Here is a 25,907-nt window from a genome sequence, read left to right on the forward strand (position 1 = left end):
AAGAATGATTTATATGTGCATGTTCAGATTTAAACTTAAACAAACATAGTGAATGCCTTGCAAAGAATGTCCCCAACAGATTGGAGGGAGGCATGGTACTTAAAATTGCATGCGATAAGCTTTTGTGTTATTGAATGTTATTAAAAACAAAAGCATAAAACCACTTTATAATTGTGTTATAAAACAAAACACACAAATAGGAGGGGGCTCTGCATTCTATGATACATAGAAAATATTGTGTTTGAAAAAGCCATTTTAAACAAACCCTTTACCTCAGTGTTCCTCACTTTTTTGTTTTTGTTATAGAGAAGTGGCAGGAGACACTTACCGTAATAAGGGGCAACTGTTGCTGCAAAACCATGTAGTCTACCAGTGTAGCTTATTTCTTTGTACAGAAAGCATACAATTTAAATATATAATGCAAACATGGGAAAAGTTAAAAGGATACTCCAAACAAAGTGACCACTTCAGTAACTAATCTGTATGGGATGGGTAGCCCTGTGAAACACTGCACATACTGAATTAAAACCCATTACTGCCAGCATCATTGATGCATCATTAGCAATACCAGAACAAGATTTTCAAACTGGTGTATGTCAATTCTGTGCATTTTTTGCAACAGGCGCTCTCAGCCCATGAATGAGTAGCAGGATTGGCATCTAGATTCTGCAGAAGCCAAATGACATAAGCTCACTCTTTCACTCACAGACACAGCAAAAGAAAATCTCATGGTTTCCCTTTTTGTCCATGTACATCAAACACCAATGGCAATCAACCATGCTGATAGGCTCCTTCACTCTTTTTTGAAGAACCAAGAGACAAAAGCAATGTTCTTTTGAAAACTTAATTCTCAACACTTTAGGGCAGCTATCAGCTTAGCTAGTCCTATCATTTAACTCATCTAATGAATAAAACTGCTCCTGACTTCTAAACTACATATTCCAAAAATTCTACATTAGGTAGAAATGTAGTGTCATCAAATGGTTTCCAATTAAGTAATACAGTGGATGTTTGGGGACATTTTAACTGCGTGGTTGCACTCAAACTCTACTTGATTTGAGGATGTTCATTTGCTGCAAATAAAAACCTAGACATTGGTCTTATTGTTTAACGCTAGTTAGGCTAGAGCACGTATTATACTAATAGTATGGAAAACAAATTATCCTTGTTAAATTCCACAACCAACATAACTAAACAAAAGATATACTGTAGGGGACTGCGAGGGCAGGAACAATGTACTAAAGCTGCAAATTAATTTATATTCCCTACTGCACGTTTCAGAATCATGGTGGGAAATTCTGGTAACAATGAAAGCTATAAATAAAAATAAAAAAATAAATGGAATAACAGTTGTGAACAGGGTATAGCTTTCAGTTGTGTCAAAACTAGAAAGGGTAGGGGCGAAACAAATCTCTACCAATAGCAGGAACTTTGTGATAATCTATCATACATGCTTGGCATGCCCCGTGTAACAGAGAAAGGTTGCTCAGCTTAGCCAAAAGGTTCTGCCTTGTTATCCAAGCCAGCTGCGGAGGATAAAAAAAAAAAAAGGAAAAGGAAAGACAAAGCAATTTAACAGTACAAAGAACATAAAGATTGTGCTAATACATTTTCTTTTTTTTTTTTTTTTAAGATGGGAACCAAGTCAGTGCCAGATATGAACCATAAAACTTGCAAACGGTTAAATCAGCAAGTATTTATGTCAGTTTTAAAGAAGGATTATCCTTAGAAATTAACAAATGAATAGCACATCTTTTTAAAACATAATTAAAAAAAACATCAACAGCTATTTAAACTGAACAGCTAAATGTACACTGATAAGATCAGAATTAGCTTTTTTTTATCTCCTCAGAAAGGAGACAACTACTCACTACCTAAAACATGGAAAGGGCACTACGAGGAAGTCACACAACCGCTATGATCTCTCTCCACACAGAACATGCTTATTCATGTCAGTTTCACATGCAATATGTGATTTAAGCAATTGCACAATGAAAAGCAGAGAATAAATCAATTCTGAATGGTGTTATACCTAGGTCAGTATCATTCTTGATTAAACCTGTATCTGTAAACAAGTCACACAAAACACCAGACAAAGGAGTTTATTCAGTACCACAGAAAAGTTGCGGATTTCAGGCAATTCCTTAAAAAAGTTAAACTGAAGAAAAGAACCCCTAACTATCCTGCTGTATACATAAACCAATATTCAAAGGTATTACGGTTATTAATGGAGACCTGTGTAAAGCTGCAAACACATGCCTTTTAAAAGATTGTATTTAATTTGAGTTTTACATTTTTAATTTAACTAAAAGAAATAAAAAAAAAAAAAAAAAAAACCTGACAGGAAGAAGAAAAAAAGTTATGGAAGACAGCTGCAACTACCAAAACTGGCACCAGTGTATAAAAGTGGAATAGGATACCTACATCTATTACTAAACTACTCAGAAATCTGCTGGCAAATTATTAAACGATAATTATGTATCACATGTGAGCACATACAGTATAGCTGTGAGAGACACAGCTGCATCACCATCCATATTGATTACAGGACTTGTGTAAACATTGGTGGTCATGGTCAGAAGATCAAAAGGGAACAAACAGCTTTCTTGCTTTGTTTTAACGTGGTGGAAATTAACTGTATTAAATGAAAACCAAAAGGATGCATTGTACAGTGTCAGCAGTCAACGTTAAAGACATGTTCAGATTTCACTGTTTAGCACCCTTAAACTGTTTGTATGACAAAAGCAAAATGGTAAACTAATTTTAGTTGGGGTGAGGAAAAAACCAAAACCTATATATATATATATATATATTTATATTTATACACACAAAGCTAAAATCTACTGTGTGTAGACAATGCCTGGTATTTGTTCATGCTTTATTTTTTTGGGGTGAAGATCATATAGGGTCATAAGATATTTAGGCACTAATGAAATATTTCAATTAGGATTAGCAAAAGGTTACGAGGCCACGTCACCAGAAGAGTTTTAAATTTACAGAAGCATTTTTATTTCACATACATTTTAAGTATTCCAATAAATAAAAATGTCAACAGAAGAAAGAAGCAGAACTGATAATATCTGACTGTGTCAAACAATTAATTCAGAAAATAGGGCATGGAAACAAAAGCTTAATTGGAGCCCTTTCACACTTTATTAGAAGACTCAATAGCAGTGAAAACAAAAGTTCACATGCATAAAATCTGTTAATTGTTTAATGATCTAAAAGTATCTATCGCCACCTAGTGAAAAGTCCTACAAATGTATATACACTTGTCATTTACAATAATGTAAAAATTATTTTTTATTTTTTAATTAAAAACAAAAACTGATCCATACTCATCGTCACAAGACAATACTGAACATTTCTTTATCATAACCTTTAGCATGCAGTTGATTATTTTACCCTGTTAAGGACTATGGCTAATTTTGATATCTTTGCCGATTGCTGGCTTATTTTTAACCTTACAAATTCATTAATTTGAAGTGCATACACATTTCTTTAAAGAATATATATAGTTTTCTTTTGCTATATTTTGTACATATATGATTTAGCATTGAATATATATAACCGCAAAGTAAATAAAATAAAAATTTATTATAATAATTATAAATATATATTATTTTTTATTTTTAATATGCATTTTTGACCATATTAATTCCTATAAAACTAGTCCAGACTAGTTCTAAAAAAAGATTAGTATCTTTGTTGTACATACTCAAGATTGCCACTCAGATGTGGGTGCGCCTTAATCACTGTACTACGAAGTAGTAACTAAAAGGTGGCTAGGGACATCTAAAGGGTTGGGAGGATCTGTCATTTACAAAAATTACACAAGTGACATGGAATGTAAGCTCATTGAGCAGGGCCCTCTACCGCTCTGTTCCTGTACGTCCAGTTGTCTAGTTACAATTACATGTCTGTTAGTCCACTCATTGTACAGAGCTACGGAATCTGATGGCGCTATATAAATAATAAAATAATGGTGACTAGATGCTCCCTTACAACTGTATAAAATATTGGAAAGGGGTTAATTGATTTTTTACTTGAGAGGGGTTTGGAATAGGAGTCGTTAATGCTTTTCTCCAAGCAACAGTCACTCACAATCACCATAAATGAGAGTAGGGTTTAGAGACCTTTGGTCACTTTGTAACTAGGCTAACGGTGTTATATTTAAAAAAAAAAAAAAAGTTTCTACAGGTTTCTAAGAATGGGAGGGGCAGGTCCATTTTCATTTCCAAGGCTCATTCTCATGCTTTATGAATAGATGTGAGCAAGGGAAGTCTTGGACTGAAGACAGAGACAGATTGACCAATACTACAAAATTACAAAGGCGTCCAAGCACGCCTAGTGGTTTCTTCAAATGGCTGTCTTTATTTAGGAATAAAATACAGTGACAACGTTTTGTCTCTTACATGAGCATTTACAAAGGTTTATGTAAGAGCCGAAAAGTTGTCACTGGATTTGTGACACTGTACCTGGACATCTTTTTAATTTTTCTGTGGATTTGAGGGGATTTGCCCTCCCTGTCTGGAGCATGCTGATAATCCCTTGTAAGTGTGTGCATTGTCCACTTTTTATTACAAGTGTTACCAACAGTGCCTAATTTCATGTCAATTGCTCTGAGAGCAATCATATGCTGGGAAAATCTTAGAAGAGGGCTGATCATAACTGCTCCAGTCCAGGTTAAGTATTGATCTGTTTTTTTCCGCAATGATCACAAAACGAGTAACACACTAAGGCCATTATAATGCTTTGGACTAAGAGTATGAAACCAGTTCAACTGGACCATTTCTTGCATGATATGCCAAGCCAGTGGTCATGAAGGGGTTAAAGGTGAACACATTACCACTGACCCTTGTACAAAATCTTTTTCTGCATTTGGCCAAGTCAATGTACTGCTCTGCCAAGGAAGAAAATGTGAAGAGGATGTGAAATCTCTCATTAGCCAAGCACCCCTTACTCCATCGTTTACAAGAGGTTATAAAATTAGCCACAGTACATGAATTAAACAGAAAGGTTGCAAAACTAAAGATTAAGTTTATAGATGACAGGAACACACAAATCAAATTTAGCTTGCCATTACATGCACACATTAGGTTACACTGTAATACCTGTCTGTAAAAACGATACATGAACCAGCCACAACTAGCATTACAAATATTTCCTTTCTAGTATCACAGTGCAGTATATAAAACAGATTAAGTGCTGAATTGTGGCAGCTATCATTTTACTAGGGACTATTTTTTTTTTTTTCTGGAGACCAAAAACATAGAAAAATAGTAATCATAAAGTATCTTTTTATAATTATAACAGCTAGCTAATTTAGTTGGTTACTACAATTAACCATCCCATGAACGCAAACTGAATGAAGGACTTTTCTGATTAATTTAACGCAACGTGAACTATAGTAACCTAATTTTCACATCTGCAAACAATGTTAAAATGCATTACACATGCATCCTAAAACATATGGAAATGACATATGTCCCAAACTCTTCAAATAATATGAATCAAACTAAACATTTTTTTTAGAAGAAAATAAATCAGAATTTTGCACATTTGTTTTTTTGGGTGGGGGTAATATTTTATATTTACATAGATCAATGAACTCACCTCTCGACCTTGATGGGTGACTAATGCAGCCAGAGGCTTTGCATAGAATCTGCTGTAAGAAAATCCCAAACACCCGTACATGCTGTTAGCAGTGAGCTTCAGAGCCTTCTGCCGTATGTCATACTAAAAAAAAATATAAGCAAACAATATACACATAAGACACAAACGTAGAGACCATCATTACTGCAAAATAATAGCCTTGATTCAGAAATGTAAGAGGCAAGCACTTAAATATTAACAACTAAAAAAAAAAAAAAATACACAATGGTGCTACAAAACACCCTGTGTGGTATCCCACCTCTACACTATAAAAACTATAAATGAATAAAAAAAAAAAAAAAAAAAAAATTTAAAAAAGGAAAACAATGTATAATCCACTATCAATCTTCCAAGTGTAAAGTTATAGTCCACTGCACATTTGCACATTTGCCCTAAAAGTTAAACTCACGTGCATATATGCATTACATTAATACATGGCTGGCTGAGCATCTTAGGTGTAGTTCATATTATACATTTTGAACTACTACTTGATCTGTTATATAATTAGTGGAGGAAGTATCTATGCAAGTGTGACATACTGCCAAGTATATCTTTATCTATAAAAATACTATTTTAATTACATTTTTTCAATGCTGATTAAGTTTGTGGTTTGGATTTTTTTGATTTTTCGCAACTTTCAAAACATTTCCATATAGCAATCACTCTATACATGTCCATAACAAACTTACTTTTTTCCCTTTTCTTTCTTAATAATACATAGATTTCTAGAACAGGAGACAATTTAAGTAGCCAACATGATTTAAAATCCATTGAGTTTTCCATGATGTATCAAAATTGGGTGCCACTTGGAAGATTTACAGGTCTCTAGTGATTGGGCTGATGGGAATCATTAATATCCATACATTATATGCAGACATTATATGTAGAAGGGTATACATAAATACATATACATAAATGTATATATACACACACACACACACATAGACTGAATAAATATTAACACCAGTCCTCTTCTATAAGCAGACCTCAAATCATTATTTTACCTGCAAGTATAAGTCAGGATTGAGGTCTGGCTGCTTCATCAATTGCTTGACGTGACGTCTTCTCTCAACCAGTTTCCGGATCTCCCGAGGCAAGATTCCCATTTCTAGATCCAGATGAGGAAGCTCTGGAATTTCATCTTGATCCTCATTCTGCAACAACATTTGGAGACAAATTATTACAAATCAAATGCCTTACTATTGAATTCCTTTGCCTTCAGACACAGGCATGCATCTCGAACCAATTGTGAGCCTCTAGAAGCTGCAATCTCTCCGAAAATGCTCACTCTTCTCAAAGCGCTGATTGTCTATCAAGAAGCCAAGCAGCAAAAAGAAAAAGCAGAAACCAGCAGATTGCGTCCAAACACAAGCAGTTTTATGCTAAAAAGAAAAACAAGTTTCTAACACTTACAAATCTACTAGTTACCACAGTGCCATTAACCCTTTGGTTGAAAAGCAGAAAAAAAAATGTAAATAATATTGACAATCTCTGTTCAGATTTTACCTAGCAAACAAAACAAGCCTCACTAAAACATTCCCTGAAAGACAGTCAATTGCACTTTACAAATTCTTAAGGGCAAAGAAGCATTGTAAAAAATAAAAAGGAATGAACCTATGATACATGAAAATAAGTATAAACACAAATATTTTTAATAAAAAGGAGGACTTTTGTTATTTTGTGGCTGTAGCCAGTCATTAAAAGATAAATGAAACAAATCACACACCTCTTTTGGCTTCTGAGAATTGTATGCCACCCTTTGTACTGTTGTAAAGCAGATATTGTATTCCTGGATGATGGAGGGGTACAAACTGTTAAAATCCAGAAGCAAAATGAATTTGTCATAGAAACCTAGAGGAAAAATAACAGAGGAAAAAATAAAACACCACAACAACAAAGGCTTACTTTTTTACCGTTTCACCTGCATAATTATGAGGCATGCACATACATCAATAGTTTACAGATATCAAATACACATACTGAAAACACTAAGTAAAGGCAGGAAGAATTAAGAAGAAATAGGTATTTACTAGGGGAGAAAAAGCAAGGGAACATTCTGCAATCTCATGGGCCAGTGGTAGAAAAGAGCTTCCCTCACTCTAAATTGGTTTCAAAACCACAATTGGGTGAGCAGTCTGACCACCCAGTAAGTAATTATGTTATAACCTGCCAGATTAATTTACACACAGGGATGTAGTGGGTGTAAACTGTGCTCACCAATAGTGATACAAAACCTGGACCACAAAGGTAAGTATAAAGACTTCAAAATGTAGACAATAGTAAACAGTGGCTGAAATTCACATTTATTTTCTAAGGGGATATTATAAGCATCAGAAACACAGTGGCTTAATGTAGTGGTTCTGTGGCAAATAATAAATCTTCACGCTCTGCACAGAGATTTAAAGGACCACTCTAGGCACCCAGACCACTTCAGCTTAATGAAGTGGTCTGGGTGCCAGGTCCAGCTAGGGTTAAGCCATTTGTTTTTATAAACATAGCAGTTTCAGAGAAACTGCTATGTTTATAAATGGGTTAATCCAGCCTCCAAATCCTCTAGTGGCTGTCTCATTGACAGCCGCTAGAGGTGCTTGCGTGATTCTCACTGTGAAAATCACAGTGAGAGCACGCAAGCGTCCATAGGAAAGCATTGATAATGCTTTCCTATGAGACCGGCTGAATGCAAGCGCAGCTCTTGCCGCGCGTGCGCATTCAGCCGAATGGGAGGATCGGAGGCGGAGAGGAGGAGGAGAGCTCCCCGCCCGGCGCTGGAATAAAGGTACGTGTTTTAACCCTTTCCTCATCCCAGAGCCCGGCGGGAGGGGGTCCCTGAGGGTGGGGGCACCCTCAGGGCACTATAGTGGTCCTTTAATGTATTTCTATAAGGAGATATGGATTGGTGCAGCATGGCGATGACACCCATGCGCACTAACATCCTCATGGAAGAGCACTGGACTGGCTAAGATCATTAGGATAGACAATCTCAGCCAGGGAGGCAGGACTGGCACACCGGGGGGCAGAAAAGGAGGGTAAAAAAAACCACTTAATTTTATTAGTTGGGGGAGGAGTTGTCTCACTATGACACAATAGTGATCCATTATAGATTTGGACAATTGGAAGGAGGTGATAAGAGGAAAAAAGGGGGGGGTGGAATAGATGCAATGACAAATAAGTGAGGAGTAGAACATACCGTATATACTCGAGTACAAGCCGAGGTTTTCAGCAAATTTTTTGTGCTGAAAAACCCCAACTCGGCTTATACTCTAGTCACTGTCTGTATTATGGCAATTTACATTGCCATAATACAGACAATGGGGCTGTGTGCGGTAACTTACCTCTCCTGCAGCTCTCTCCTCCTCCGCGGCGGTCCGTTCAGCACCTCTGTCAGCTCCCAGTGTAAGTCTCTCGAGAGCCGCGGGGTCATAGTGCGGCTCTCGCGAGACTTACAGTGTGAGCTGACAGAAGAGCTGCACAGACCGTCGCGGAGGAGGAGGGAGCCGACAGGAGCTGCAGGAGAGGTAAGTGCTCTCTTCCTCCCCCCCCCCCCCCCCCCCCCGAACTGCCAATGCCACTGGACGACCAGGGAAGGAGAGCCCCCCTCCCTGCCATATATCAAGCAGGGAGGGAAGACGGAAAAAATATAAATTAATAATAATAATAAAATAATAATAAAAATAAATAAATAATAAAAAATGTAAAATAATAATAAAAAAAAATACTCGAGTATATACGGTAGATAAGAAAGGAGCAATCAGGGGACAATATAAGTTAACCCCTTAACGCCGTTACGGCGTTCTATGCCGTCGTGGCTTTAAAGAGCTTTAAAGCCGTTGCGGCGGCATAGAACGCCGTAACGGCTTAAGCCCCCAGAAGATCGCAGCTACTTACCTCCGCCGCGATCCTATTCTGGGGGGCTGCCTGACAGCCCAGGCAGCCCCCCTCCGGCAAATGAGGCCCCCGGGGGCCATGTGATCGCTCTCAAAGAGCGATCACATGGCCCCCTATAGCTGGCTATGGATCTGCCAGCAGGGGGACTGTCTAAAATATTAGACAGTCCCCCTGCTGGTAGGAAGAGTAAAACAAATGTATTAAACATGTGTAAAATTAAATTAAAAGTATATATATATATATATATATATATATATATATATATATATATATATATATATATATATATATATACACATATTATATATATGTAACGTCATACAAAGTGTATTTTAATATTAATATTAGTATACATATTAATATTAAAATACACTTAGAATGACGTTACATATATAATATGTATATATATTATATATATAATAGATATATACACATATATTATATATAAATACGTCTAACTGCAATAATAAATAAATAAAATAATAAAATAAATAAATAAAATATTGAAACAAAATTTAAAATAAATTATATATGCATATGTAATTTCATTCTAACTGTATTTTGCTATTAATATATATATATTGGTAACATAAGACACTTAGAATGACATTCTATATATATCTATCTATATATAAAATGCAAATAACCGCAAATATATATATAGAGATAAATACATATAATTACATAAAAGATTACATTAGTATGCACGTAGAATTTAAATACCTATAAATGCATATATATTAAAATTCTACGTATATATTTAAGTCATTTTTTAACATAATTATGTCATTTGATTAATTAAAATTTGATTGACATGCCTGACAACACAGGGAGAAAGTGCAGCGAATTTAATTCGCAAGCACTATATTTGACCCTGTAACTCTCCAAGACACCATAAAACCTGTACATAGGGGGTACTGTTTTACTCGGGAGACTTCGCTGAACTCAAATATTAGTGTTTAAAACTGGTAAATTTTATTAAAACAATGATATTTTAAGTAAAAGTGAAGTTTTTTGCATTTTTTTCAAACAAACTGCACTTTTATGGACTATATTATTGTTGTAATATGTTTTACTGTTTTAAAGCACTAATATTTGTGTTTAGTGAAGTCTCCCGAGAATAACAGTACCCCCCATGTACAGGTTTTATGGTGTTTTGGAAAGTTAGAGAGTCACATATAAGGCTTGCATTTCATTTTTTTGACATTGAAATTTGCCAGATTAGTTATGTTGCCTTTGAGATCGTATGGTAGCCCAGGAATAAGAATTACCCCCATGATGGCATACCATTTGCAAAAGAAGCCAACCCAAGGTATTGCAAATGGGGTATGCCCAGTCATTTTTAGTAGCCACTTAGTCACAAACACTGGCCAAATATTAGTTTTTTGCTTTTTTCACACAAAAACAAATATGAACGCTAACTTTGGCCAGTGTTTGTGACTAAGTGGCTACTAAAAAAAAGTCTAAACATACCACACGTTCAATACCTTGGGTTGTCTACTTTTTCAAATGGTATGCCATTATGGGGGTAATTCTCATTCCTGGGCTACCACACTGTCTCAAAGGTAACATTACAAATCTGGCAAATTTCAATTTGAAAATGGAAGGTTCTATATTTGACCCTGTAACTTTCCAAAACACCATAAAACCTGTTAATAGGGGGTACTGTTGTACTCGTGAGACATCGCTGATTACAAATATGTGCTTTTTGTTGCAGTAAAACCTAACAGTATTATGACATGTACAGCTAAAATGTGAGGCGGAACTACAAATTTAAAAAAAAATTAAAAAATTCTCACAGTTTTTTAAATTTTATTCATAATAAATTATGTTTCATATATAAATATTTGATATAAAATGAAAGCCCTGTTTCTCCTGAACAAAATGATATATAATAAGTGTGGGTGCATATAATATGAAAGAGGGGAACTACGGGTGAACAGACATATAGCGCAAATTCCAGTTTTTGTTTACGTTTTGTTTTGATCAGAACGTGTACTATTGACTCCGTCCTGAAGGGGTTAAGAAAGCATGAGAGATAAGAAGCGACAGACCAAGGAATACATGGATGGAGGTGCAAAACAGATGAGTGAGAATTGATGCAAAAGTCATAAGTCTGATTTAAAATGTGAGCATTTGAGAAGGGAGATATACATGGGACAAAGAAAGTGAAATATCATGGGTAGAGGAATGAGAGGTAGAGATAAACGAACAGAGGGAATGAAAAGGTATTAAAAGAAGACTATGATGAAAATAAACTTTGTCTAACTAAAACTGGTTATTTTTGCTTGTGGGTTAGTTGAACGACTTCTAAATTTAGCCGCTCAATTTTAATTGGAGGTAGAAGTGAAAAGGTTGAGGAGACATGTAAAAAGATAGCAAACTGGGGTAACAAAAACATTTGTAGTGGCTGCAACACTGGTAACGGTCCACCACGATCAGAACCACTAGATTTAAAAGTCACTCAACTGTAACCAAAAAATCTCCACAAATTTTTTCCACCTATGTATTTAAATAGTACTATATGATAACCTCAACATAATCTCATCAAAACTTAATTAAGGGAAACTATACTGACCAGAATAACTACATTAAACTGCAGTTTTTCTGGTGATTCTAATCATTCCCTTCAGGCATTTTCATGCAAGCACTGCCTTTTTAACATGGCCCCCTAGGAATAACTCTTGTGGCCAGCCCTCAGATGGCGCTTCCTGCAGCAGTGCTGCACAGTATGCAGAACTGCTGTTCAGTGTATCCATGCTCTGCATGAAGACGCTAAATTTTCCTCATAGAGATGCATTGATTGAATGCATCTCTATGAGGAGGTGCTGATTGGCCAAAACTATGCTTGGCCTTGACCCATGCCGATTTCAGCCAATCCAATGCAATGTGGGAAAGCAGTGGATTGGCTAAAAATGGTAAATTCTGATGTCACCGAGGAGGTGGGGCGGTGGCGGGGCCAGGAAACCCGCATTGCCCTTCTAAGAGGTCTAAGAAGAGGGCAAGCAACCTAAATGGTGGATTTAATACTATAGGGTCAGGAGTACAGCTTTGTGTTCCAGACCCTACAGTGTTCCTTTAAGCACAATCTTTACAATTTTACATTACAATAATGGAACTACTGGCAATAACCTACCAACTTTGGGATCCAGGACCAAACCACCAGCATAAGCAGCCTTCTTTCGTACCTTCTTGTTTTTGTTTTGATCCACGTCCATATCATTGTCATCTTCAACCTGTAAGTAAAAAAGGCTAAATGAAAAATGCAACTTCTGAACTTCTACAGGGTTCCAAAATTGAACAGTTTTTTTAAGCACTAAGAACACCTGAGAAATTGATGTTTTTTATCTATCTAGAGTAAGGCAATTTTCATGATATATTTTCAAAGGGAAGTTGACACATCAATGTGTGATAATATTAATCTTGATCGAGAAAAATACTTCATAAAGTCAAACAAAACAGATCATAGCTATGTTTATTTACTGGACTTAAAGAGTAAAAAATACTCCAAAATGTAAACCATTTTTAATTACTCTGTAAAATCTATTTTATTTCCTTCTATAAGACCAACAAAAAAAAAAGATTGTCAGCTCCTTTGACTAGGATCCTATTGACTCTTTTTCTCTGTCATCACTACTTTTAAGACAATACTGGTTTCGTTCCCCAAGATATTATTGTAAAGCAATGCAGAATATTGGCACTTTATAAATGCTAATAACTGTAAAGCTGCTTTAGCCAGCATGAAATTATCTATGACTTTATTGCACAGAATAACAATGTATAAGAACTGCATATTTTGCAGTATGTATAATTAAGTTGGGTATCTTCCGACTGTCACACATAAATGTATGATGTTCTGAAGAATTTATGACATTCTTGTGTCATGTATGACTGCTTCTGATTGGCTGGTGGAAATTTTAACAAGGTTAACCACACCAGGAAAGTGTGAAGATTAAGTAAGACTAAAGAGATTGAAGCTATAGCAAGTTATAGAAAGTTCAGAGTGTCAATACTTTGCATAAGATGTAGTTAGCACCATAGCAGATGCAGGGAGGCAGTACAGACATTTGAACCTGTAGATAAATCTAAGCATGGGCATAATGGGTACAATTAAGAACCGTTTGTAGACCTATTTTATCAAAGTATATTTCTAAACTGAAAACTGGTGCTGGGTGGCATGACAAGAAAGAGGTGGAAAATGGAAATGACTTTTGAAAAAGTAGGGCGATAAAGTAAAGCAAATGAGGTTAAAATATTACATGTGTATTAAACACTGTGAAAGTGGACTATGGCAAGGGATGGTGAATGACAGGTGGAGACCTACTACATAAGGGCCTGGCAAGGAGCTTTGAGTGTGAAATGCAGAGAAATAATAAAATTTATTTCTAAGACAATAAAATTAATTAAAAGTGCTACAATCATTTTAGAATCCATGGCAACAGTTCTCAGGAAGTCAAATTTGACATAATCACATTACACTTCAATAAGTAAAGCCATCTAGCCTACATTGAGGTATATTTCCATACAAATTATAAGTCTTACAGCTTTAAATCTAGAAAGAAAAAAAGGAACAAAAATATTGCTTTAACAAGGATAGAACTGATGACAATTATTGCATAATTAAGTTGTTACTTCTTGCAAAAGTTTTTATTGCCAATGGTCCCCGAGGAAGTCGTCCTCAGAGCGAAGCTCTATACTACATGTTTAACTCATGAGTGCAATAGTAGTCATCAGTGCTAGACTTGCGAATCCGATATTTCCCAGTTGTAACTCCTATATTTTGAATGAAAATTGCTGTTTAAGAGACTTCCACGGAAAAGTCTCAGTGGCAGCCAACACATTCCTACAACCATTGGCATTATAAAGTTGAGAATTATTGACTTCGAAATCTTTGATACCTTGGTTAGGAAAATAATGTCTACACAGATATATATGCAGACAGAGTAAGCGGTTAGTTAATCTTTAGGGGACACAAAGCACCAAAAACACTTTAGCTTAAATACTTTGTTTTGGTGTATAGATCACAGCCCTGGAGTCTCACTACTCAATTTTCTGACATTAAGGAGTCAAGTCCCATTTGTTTTGGTTAATGTAGCCACAGCCACACTTCCCTCAACATCACGTGGGCACAGCAAAACAGCTCCAGAGTCTTCAGGCCTCACACGAGACTGTGCTGATAAGGGCTGGATTCTATGGATGACTTGTGCAATAATCTCAAAATCAGAGGAATTGGCAAATCCATAGTCGACAGCGAACTGCCACAATTCCTCAGATACCTTTTATCAGCTATTCTACTGCTCCAGCAGATTAAAAGCATGCTGATTGATGGCTCTTGCGGAGTCAATCCACCTGGGCTCCTGTGGCAACATCACACAATGCCTTTATTTGTTTACAGTCCTTCTAAGACAAGATGGCTGTAGTGGAGACACTTAAATCAAAGTCCCGTTTACACTCGAAGAGATGCAGCTGATGTTCCTCCACGACCTATGCAGAGCTATGCTAGATTAGAGGCGCTCTGTCTGCCAATTCACACAGACCCTCCAAGAGGCTGAAGTCCAACATAGATGGGGTCCATCAGTACCCTGCTTGTCACAAAAGGAGGTACCACGTTCCAGCTTACATCGCCGAAGGGCGCAGACTCTTTTCTTATGGTCCTTGACCAAATCACCCCTCTGCTGGCTGCTCCAAGGACATTTCAAACGTGTTTCCTTTTGTGTCTTCTTCATTTGCAGACACGGGCTGAAAAACTCATGATTTTACTGGGCTACGGTAGCACCTGACTAGTGGAAGGCGCAGTCGTGCCTGCTGAAATATTTTTCTTTTTGTTGAATGTGTTTGATTTTCAGTTATTATCCCACTAAATCTTAATGTGTGTTAGGCACACATGATCAACCCCCACACACCCGCAGTGGCTGGGGTTTTTGGGCACCATTACTATAGTTCCTCTCATCATAGTAGTTAAGGCTACTACACAGTTTAGTTTACTTTTCAATCTACTATTTTCATTTCCATTCCTATAGTTTTCATGGGTAAACTCCAAACGGCTACTTCCGGACTCTAATTGGCTAAAGAGCTCTGCCATATCACCGCCTAATATAGGGAACACTATAAAGCCCCAAACGACTGGACCCATAGAGGATACATACCTCGCCTACCCGTATCTTGCTTTCACCACCACCATCATGCAAAGTTCTTTAGCTAGCTGAGCCACAATTACTCAAAATTTTACACCCCCCCCCCCAAAAAAAAACCTTGCCCCAATTGCCTTCTGTTATTCTCACAAAATATTGTGTGATGTTTTATTCTGTATTCTTTGATGTCTACTACGTACTGTAGAATATGATATATGTGATCAATTGGAGCAAGAATAAAGAATTAAACCAAAAAAAAATCGAACAAAATAAGACTACAAGAGCATAATCTATATAACAAAACTTCTCTATTAAACTGAAGTTGTTTTGTAGCTAATGTGTCTCTTTCCTTGAACTAATCCTCAATGTTTACAACTAGAACGATACTACAAAATGTTTCACTCTAAAAAGCCATCTCCAAAACTAATACAAAATTTAGAACTGACTCCTCCCATAAACTATGAACCAATTCTTGCATTCTGTTAACCATCCATTCCATCTGCTAACTATAACTTTTCTCCAACAACTAGTCCAAGATTTGCAACAAGTAACGTATGCTCACATCCCTCTAGTTTATAAAATTACTTTACAAATGCCTAAAATTCTCCCTAATCTTCTTAACCATGTTGCAACCTAAACAGTATCTGCATATGACCATCAAAACTCTCACGTTATCAACGTCAATTCCCCCTGTAAACTCTAGCTTTATCTCCCAATTATAATCTTTATACTATGTGCTAAACAGCCAATTTGCTAAGCGTTTTGAATAAATGTGCTGTAAAAGCTATGATTTAGACTCACTGGCAGGGCCCACTGTTTCTTCCTTGTTAGTATGACTTTCAGCATTCCCCAACAGTACAGCGTTGTGGAATTTGTTGTAGCTTTTTAAGTACTACACACCCACATACAATCAACTTTAGAAACAAATTAAACATAGTATTAACAGAATCAAAGCTAGAAAGAAATACAGAGGGGCACTGCTGATGTACAAAAGGTGTAATTTTACATCCATTTTATAGAAACATTATATTCCCCTATGTACATGACATTATCTATAACTGTTAAAAGCAGCTTTTTAAAAAAAAAAAAAAAAAAAAAAAAACCCTGTAAATAACAAATGAAATACCATATTGTATGCACAAAGATGTAAAAAAAAATAAAGATCTAAGTGGCTCATGGTTTGCGCTAGCAATAACTTATTTATGTATACATCTTCACTAATAAAGCTTTCAAAAGTCATTTCTATTTATTTTAGCATAATGTTTCAATGTGAAGCTGCACAGCACCAGTTACAGCAGATCTGCCACCTGAAAATGTCTTTACATAAATAAGTTTAAAACGCTATTCCCAACAGATTATTTTAATCTAACCAAGCTTTAGCAAATTTAGCTGTAATTACCATTCACATGTCTTTATTTGAATATCTACATCACAGTTTTTAAACAATCTTAAAGATGTAGTTTTGCCAAGATGCTCAGTTATTTATTAGAACTTACAATTTTCCTTTGGTAACCAATAGCTGGCTCAATATAGAAATAAAGTATTTAAAACAAGTACGGTATATATTAAATTTCAATAACAGTCATTAAAAGTCTATTCTGTCTGATTATGTAAAATGTCCAAGAAAACAGAATTGACCCAGATAACCAAACAAAGGTTTAGCAAGTTTTTATCTTGATATGTTGGTGCAAAGACAACTTTTCATGACAAAAACACTTAAAAGACAAGTCCCTCCATTGAGAGGGAGTGAATGGAACTTTTTGATACACTAACTGAACAGATTGTTCAGCAAGAATTTGTGTCATCATCCATCCATATGCCAGAGCAAATCCAATGTGGAGGGGAGGATAAACCAGTGTAGAGATTCTTTAAAAAAAAAAAAGGGGGGGGGGGGGGAGGGGTGACAAGACCCAAAATTGGGAGGGGAAGTGACAAATCACAGTTTTTTTCAGTGATGAAAGTGATCAAATATCAACTATTGACAATTATGCATTGACCAGTGCCATAAGAAAAAGAAAGACTGTAGGTAATACACACACTTTCCTCTTTCTTGTCAGGCTAGTTTTTTTTTGTTTTTTTTTTAAATGCACAGCGATAAACTCTGGTATGAAGCTTTTATTACTTTACCTAAAACTGATCAGAGTTCATAGTGTTATGTAAAACACTGTCAAGACTAACAGGTTGTCATACCAAAACAATAATTTATAGTATATGTAGACATTTACAAAATACAGTGTTAGAGTCAATGGCTAGCATTCAAACTGATTTTTTTTTTTTTGTTTTTTTTTAAGAAAGATATGTTGAAAATGACCATGATCCATAGCGTAATCACATACATATTGCACTAGCATATTTGTGTTGTATCATCTCGGACCCTATTTTATCCACTTTTCCCTTGTGTCTTTTTATCCTGTTTCTCAGGCACAGAAAACAGACAATGAAAATAGAATCTCGTATTTCTTCTAAACCTCATGATACCAAAATCCATTCATATCATATTCCTCCCAATGCACCCTCCATTTATTATTTTTATTTTTTTGCCAGTCTCACAATCCCTCCATTAATATGTCTCAGCTACATTTGGGCATCTTTCAACAACCTCCAAATCTACCTATCCTATGAACTTTACATCAGTTTTGCATGCTTCCTCTTGTTTGTCTCACTTTGCATGCCTCCTAATAATCACACACACGTTCTATTATCTTTATATGAACTCCACTTCTCCTGTTGAAGAGAGCACAAGAGCTGGCATTCGACTACTCTGTTGCATTGCACAAAGCAATTTCTAATGGATAATACTGGTATGTGACTTTCATATCCCAGCATTATTCAATAGGATGGCCTCTACAAAAAGGATTTGATATAACTAGCCAATGGGAAGAGGAAATTAATCTCACGCAAAGTAAAAATTCAGCACTGTCAAGCAAGCATTGTCCCCATTGCTTTTGCAAACCTTCAGGCGGATGCTACTTGTAGAACTAAAAAAAGTTATTTTTATTTCCAGACTCACTCAGACTTTGTAGAAATTACAAATATAGTGTTCAAATGATTTGAGGGATATGATGGAGAAGTGTGTTGTTGCCCTTTCCATTTAACGGTCACACCACAGGGGATGATTTGCAGTGGCAGACCATATTAGTGGTACTGGATTTGAAATTTTAAGCCCTACACTGCTGATAAAGATATTTTAATATTTTAAAATCTTACCAATATATTTTTTCAAGGTTGAACATTAAACTAAGTCACTCACCAAAAATTGCTGATTCCTCTTGAAAGTTTGCTTATCTGGTACCAAGTAATCATTTTCATGGAAGGCATGAAGCAAAAGGTACTCATTTCGTTCCGATCGTCCACCCATCAGGGTCCTTGACTGCACAAAGCAAATTTAAATTATTTTTAACATGCAAAAGTAAAACCTGACAAAAGATGATCATGTGTTACATGTTTATATGTTTACATGTTTAATATTATTGGTACAGAAGAAAGGGATGTTTTTAAATAAAATACACTTGTGAGCTTAAAGAGGTCTTTTACACTGATAATTCCACAGTTTGGTGAGCAATGTGACAAACACAATAAGGACATCTACAGAAGGTTCTACTATATAAATGCGGCTGAGGTCCATCGGTGTCAAAGATACACAGAATAAAAGCCACAGCCAAAAACCTTCTACCTCAAAACATAAAAGACATTTACTTGTTGCAAAGAACAAGTTTGAAATGAAATAGCACACAAAAATGACATTTTCCTTTTAAACCAGCTCAACACGATTTTGGAAAGATGAATACGCTGACAAGACACATCATCTCTGTCAACAGAGTCAGTTTGTTACAGTCGCTTGATTCAGTAAGAGCGACATGCTATGAAACTAGATCATTTCTAGTCATTAGAAATTTCAAGCTGAATTTGATGCACTCACTGGATGGAAAGGGGAAGAAAAAAAAATGTAAAGGATCTAAGCGAGAGTGAAAGACAAGACAGTCTTCAAACAATTTTGTGGTGGTGCAACAGGGAAGAGATGGTGGAAGGCTGAGAGATTATATGACAAATGATTCAAGCTTAAATGGAATGAAAGAGCATTCCATAGAACTGTCAATCATGTACTCCCCCCACCCAAAAAATAGAATAAAGAGTAATAAATGGCTTCTGACAAAAAATAAATAAATAAATATGAATAAATGAAATACATGAATGCATCAATATTATGTAAAAGGTACACAATATATTTTTTTTTAACCAAAAAAACATGCCATATAAATTGATAACTTCAGGAATATACTGCAAAGTTATCTCAACGTGTGCATAATCAGGTTTATTCACTAAATTGGGAAATGTCAGGATTTTAAAGTGAATTTTGAATTTTAGACAAAATGGAAGCTTAGCTTCACTTTGAATGCCCAGCAATTCTCCCTTTCGTAAATAATGGAGTGAAAAACGTAGGGCAGTAATAACCTACATGCAGTCCTTAAAAGGAGGGAGGCAATTATACAAGTTCTGATCAAAACAAAACCTGCAATTTGAAATATATGTGTTTAAACACTGGCCACATATTTGTTTTTTGCTTTTCACACAAAAACAAATATTAACGCTAACTTTGGCCAGTTTTTGTGACTAAGTGGCTACTAAAAGACTGGGCATACCCCACTTGCAATACCTTGGGTTGTCTACTTTTGCAAATGGAATGCCATCATGGTGGTAATTCTCATTCCTGGGCTACCATACGGTCTCAAAGGTAACATTACCAAACTGTCAACTTTCAATGTGAAAAAAATGAAAAATTAAATGTGCTAGATTTTACCCTGTAACTTTCCAAACCACCTTAAAACCTGTTAATGGGGGGGTACTGTTTTACTCGTGAGACGTTGCTGAATACAAACGTGTATTTTATTGCAGTAAATGCTAACAGTATTAGGACATTTACAGCTAAAATGTCAGGCGGAACTACAAATAATTTTAAAAATCCTAATTTCTCAGTTTTATTTTATTCAGAATAAATTAGGTTTCATATATGAACAGTTCATGAGAAATTAAAGCCATGTTTCCTCTGAATAAAATGATATATAAAAAGTGTAGGTGCACTTAATATGAAAGAGGTGAATTACGGTTGAACAGACATGTAGCGCAAATTCCAGTTTTTGTTTACATTTTGTTTTGATCAGAACGTGTGCCATTGACTCCGTCCTGAAGGGGTTAATAGCCAATATTCCAGCAATGGGATTTTTATCTTGATATGCTTAAATCCCACTTGGATATATAATTACATTTATAATTTAGCAATACTAAGTATAAGGCAAGGTGTGCAAAAGTTACACAGAGACATTATACCCTTTCTCCCCCCCCCCCCGTTCTTGGTGCTTCCTAATGTATTAATTTTCCTAGCCATCACCCAAACCTCGCTACCTGCGTAAAAAAAAGTTGCAGGTACCAGTTGGACATGTTGTGTTCAACCTTTTGTCTAATAATGAAAACAGTCTACACAAGGTAAAGACAAGTAATGTTTTGTTGTATGTATATTAGTGGTGTAGGACTGCGATGTTGGGACTCAAGCTTAGGGGCTGTAAAGGTATTTAAAGGGACACTCCAGGCACCACTACTGCCAATTGGAGTGGTCTGGATGCCAACTCCCACTACCCTTAACCCTGCAAGTGTAATTATTGCAGTTTTTTTATAAACTGCAATAATTACATTGCAGGGTTAACTCCACCTCTAGTGGCTGTCTACTAGACAGCCACTAGAGGGCACTTCCTGGTTTCTAGCGTCGCTCATCCAGCGTCGCTCAGTTCCCCATAGGAAAGCATTGAAATGCATTTTCAATGCTTTCCTAAGGGGAGCGCTAATGCACATGCTGACTAATTGCCTCCATTGCTCCTGCTCGTGGCAACGCTCCCTGTAGTAATTGGAGGATATGCCCCCTTTTCTGGATCAAGCGGATCACTTGCTCCTCTTTCCCTCTGCCCACTCTACACTTGCAGAATTACTCGAGACTCTTCTCCATTTATTCTCTTTTCTCAGGCTTGTGAGCACAGCGTAAGGATATATATATATAAACATATATCATCCTCGTATTTGTGCTTGAAACCTATTAATGGACACCTAGTCATGTACAACTTTGAATTCATTTAAGTTTGCCCTTTATCACGATTTTAACCCCAGTATCTTTTATTTTGTTTGCCTTTGTGATAAAGCGCCCCCCCCCCCCCCCACCACCACCACCCCCTCCTCCCCCCCCCCCCCCTCCCCAATTTCTATAAAAAAAAACATTAGCCCTTTTAGTACTCAGGGGTGCCCAAAATGTAGATCACAGCTGTTAGATCTAGAATTTATTTACATTTTTGAGTTGGATGTTGGGTTTTCCATGGGTGGAAGTGGGAATTGGATGTGAGAGTGTGTATAAGGCAGGAAGGCAAATTAGATTAACCCATTACGGACATCGCTTAAATTAATCCCCCAATGATGGCATGCTATTAAATGGCAGAGGAAGCATACACAGTGACACTCTCGCAGGCAGTTACACTATGAAAGCGTCTGACATTGAGCTCCTAAATAAGTCCTCCAGCGATGCCCAGCCATCATCTACAAAAAGTTAGATAGGACACCCCGCAGTGTCAGAGGAAAACCATACTAAACTCCTGTCTAACAAATTTTACCAAAATGATATCCCAGGCCAAAACGTTTGTATTGACGAATCGTGTGAAATTTAAAGACTGCTTTTTAAAAAATATATCCCAATGAAGCATCAAATTCTATACAATTATGTAAATCCACTACTGGCTATACATTGGCGTTTCAGATTTATCAGTGTAAAAACAGCAATCTTAAAGATTGAGAATGCCCTCATTCTATGGGCACATATGGCAAGATTTTGTGGAATCTGATCTTCCTCTTGTAATTCTTCTTTTTATATTGAAACTTTTCGCAGATATTTCATTTACTCAAGCCCTTAATGAATTTGTGGCAAGTCCTTTCCTTGCCGAATCAACTCTACGCCCTGTAAAAAGTAACCCCAGTAGATGTATTGTGTTTGCTATAAGAAAGGAGTCCGAAAAGACTCAAGTTATTATTGACTTTCCTGACCATCACTACCAGTCCTCTGCATAACAGATTATTTCAGAGTTTACCATACAAGACTTAACTACTGAAGCAAATTGTATAGAATTTTGTCCGTTTGATTATTCTGGATTTTTGACCACAGCTTGTCCTGATTACTCTTTCTAGAGGCAGTTTCTCTAAAACAGCAATGATTTACATTGCAGGACTAAGTGGAATAGGGACAGTGCACTCATACCACTTCAATGAGAAAAAGTGATCTGGGTTCCTACAATGTCCCTTTAAACCTCTTTTCAGTCGGCCTGCACAGGTGTGGTTTATGGGTGACAGGGAGAGCCCCAGGTTTTGGCAAATGATCCAAAACTTTGACATAATAAACAGGGATATCACCTAGACACTCATAACACAACAACTTTTTTAATAAATAGTAATGTTTATTCTACCCCTTAAAAGCATTATGAGAGCACCTGTTTAAGTCCAATAGATGTTGTACAGAGCCCATGTTATTTTACATGTCTTTATGAAAGCATCACAGAATGGGGACGTGGACGATAATACAGTTGCAGAGATTTTTGTATACTGCTTCAGATAGAAGGAAAAAGAAGGGACACAGAGAGCCCCACATGGTTATTGAGTCCCTTTTAAAATAATTTAAAAAAATAGTGTGGAGCAATAAGCTTTAGTTATTTATACTTTAGCCCAACCTGCTATTAACCCTATTTACACGGATGAATCCCTTCTGCCAGTGTGTGCAGATGTAATACTACAATACAAAAAGGGCAGCAAGGGTGCTGAATTGGAATTTACAGCTGTAAACATAAAAAGCTCAGAACATTTAGAAATCAGGAATGGGGAGGAGACTGTGAATAGGAGTACTCCCCATTAAACAAAAGGTATCCATGAAAAATAAAAATTATTTGAAAAAAGTTAAACAATAAATAAATACTTGTAGAACAATATAAAGTATATTGTTATAAAACAACTTAACCCCTTAAGGACACAACTTCTGGAATAAAAGGGAATCATGACGGAATATATCCGTCATCTGTCCTTAAGGGGTTAAGTATCACACAATTTTTATCTTTACTGAAAGCATTTATCAGCTGTTAATACAACTACCACCTCCATGTGTCTTGATGGAAATGTAATGTCTCATTGCCCAGAGTGTGTTTGTGAAAACAAATAACTTTTTTTCAGCAGTTCTCAGAAATAGATTATTTACCATAACATTGCCTGCAATATTTGTGATCTGTAAAGCCAGGGGAAGAACATTAAGTTCACACATGATCTGCAGTATGTATTTTGCATCTGTCCACGTGTTCTCCAGCATGTAGAGAAGATTTGAGGAGTCACTGTGGGTTAAGAGAAAAAAAAATATTACACACATAAATTAGCAAGTAAAGAGAAAGCAATTGACAGATTGACAGACTCCCTCTTAATATACCATTCTACATATAATAAACTATGCATAATAAAGTAGGATATACACCAGGGTTAAGAATGAATGTTCATATATACTGCCTGAATCTCCTGTGATGCTCAGACAACCAAAAGACCCAATTAGCAATGTTTGCACATTTTGCTAATTGGAACATTATTGTGCACTAGACTTGTGCAAGGCAGAAAAGGATTCGGCCGAAGTTGTTTTTTTAAATTCGTTCATCCCAAATGCATCAACACTATTTCAGGCACGTAAAAATTATGGAATTTATTGCCACCACATAAATTTGCAAGTAAAGGCAAAGCAATCATTGACACATTGTCAGACTCCCCCTTAATATACCACACTATATACAGATGGTCAGACTCCACCTTAATATACCACTCTACATATAATAAACTATGCTTAAAGTAGGATATACACCAGGTTTAAAGGGACACTATAATCATCAAAATACTGCATCATTAAGCGAAAGTTGTTTTGGTGACTATAGTGTCCCTTTAAGAATAAATGTTCATATATGTTGTCAATGCTTTCCTACAGGGAAGGCCTAATGTGCCAGAGGCGGAGGAAGAGACTGATCCAGTACAGAGTAACCTCAGAGGTGGAATCACTTGTGCTAAAAGGGTTATTTAACACTTTATTCACCTGTGGGGGGTGGGGGGTGGGGGGGGGGGGGGGGGGGCAGCAGGACACTATAGTGTTAGGAATACAGTTTTGCAGCCAATTCTAGTTGTGTCAGAATTTTGTTCACCGAATTGAATGTTATTTTACCAGTTAAATTCAGTCTCCAGTCTATATTTGAAATTTTGCACATTCAGTTATTTTTGAGCATTTCAGTTACATATTTTTAATGTTCGGTCCAGCTCATCCCTGCTTTAATACCTTTATTATTTCTTAATTTGATTTAGTGGCTGTTTCCTAAACAATAAAGGGACACTAGTCACCAGAACTATAGATTAATGGCTGGCGGGGCCAGCGACCGGTGGACACGTGCGGGGCTGAAAATAAGGTGAGTTTTAACCCCTTCTTATAAATCAATGGTTAGACCACACCATGAATATGCTGTGCAATTTGGGGTACCTGTTCTAAAGAAGGATATTATGGCACTAGAAAAAGTGCACAGGTGGGCTACCATATTAATAAAAGAAATGGGATATTTATGAAGAAAGTTTTACAGATGTAAATCTGTTCAGTTAAGAAAAAAAAATGTTGCCTCATATGGAATATGATAGCATTATACAAATATATTTGGGGCCAATACACACCATGCTCTGAAAATTAGGGATAGACCGATAATATCAGCTGATATTCCAGATTTTGGCAAAGAGGGGTATCAGCCACTATTGATACCGATATTGCCGATAATGTGAGTGGCGGGTGTGGCCCTCACTGAGAGAGCACTTCCTGTCAGTTCGGCCAGGTGCAGGAAAATTAAGCTCCTGTACCGCGGTCTGCTGCGCTTGCCCACGCTACAAGAGAGATAATGAGGCACACCAGGAAGGGGTTTCACACTAAAGGACAGGGATGGAGAGAGGGGAGGAGAGGTACACTAAGGGACAGGAAAGGGAGGGGAGGGGAGGAGAGGGGTACACTAAGGGACAGGAAAGGGAGGGGAGGAGAGAGGTACACTAAGGGACAGGGAAGGGAGGGGAGGAGAGAGGTACACTAAGGAACAGGGAAGGGAGGGGAGGAGAGAGGTACACTAAGGGACAGGGAAGGGAGGGGAGGAGAGAGGTACACTAAGG

The 25,907-nt window shown here is 36.7% G+C and overlaps 1 protein-coding gene across 1 annotated transcript in view; it reads right to left on the minus strand.

Annotated features, from left to right (window-relative positions):
• Positions 1–25,907, minus strand: part of POLA1 (DNA polymerase alpha 1, catalytic subunit) — a 281,414-nt gene that overhangs the window by 213,738 nt on the left and 41,769 nt on the right. Inside the window, exons 21-26 of the mRNA XM_063450182.1 lie at positions 23,941–24,070; positions 18,922–19,041; positions 12,677–12,776; positions 7,382–7,506; positions 6,660–6,809; positions 5,617–5,739 (exon numbers count right to left, since the gene is read on the minus strand). Of these exons, the coding sequence (XP_063306252.1) occupies positions 5,617–5,739; positions 6,660–6,809; positions 7,382–7,506; positions 12,677–12,776; positions 18,922–19,041; positions 23,941–24,070 (748 nt within the window). The remainder of the gene's footprint in view (positions 1–5,616; positions 5,740–6,659; positions 6,810–7,381; positions 7,507–12,676; positions 12,777–18,921; positions 19,042–23,940; positions 24,071–25,907) is intronic.

The sequence above is a fragment of the Pelobates fuscus genome, chromosome 1 (assembly GCF_036172605.1).
Source record: "Pelobates fuscus isolate aPelFus1 chromosome 1, aPelFus1.pri, whole genome shotgun sequence".
Taxonomy (NCBI): domain Eukaryota; kingdom Metazoa; phylum Chordata; class Amphibia; order Anura; family Pelobatidae; genus Pelobates; species Pelobates fuscus.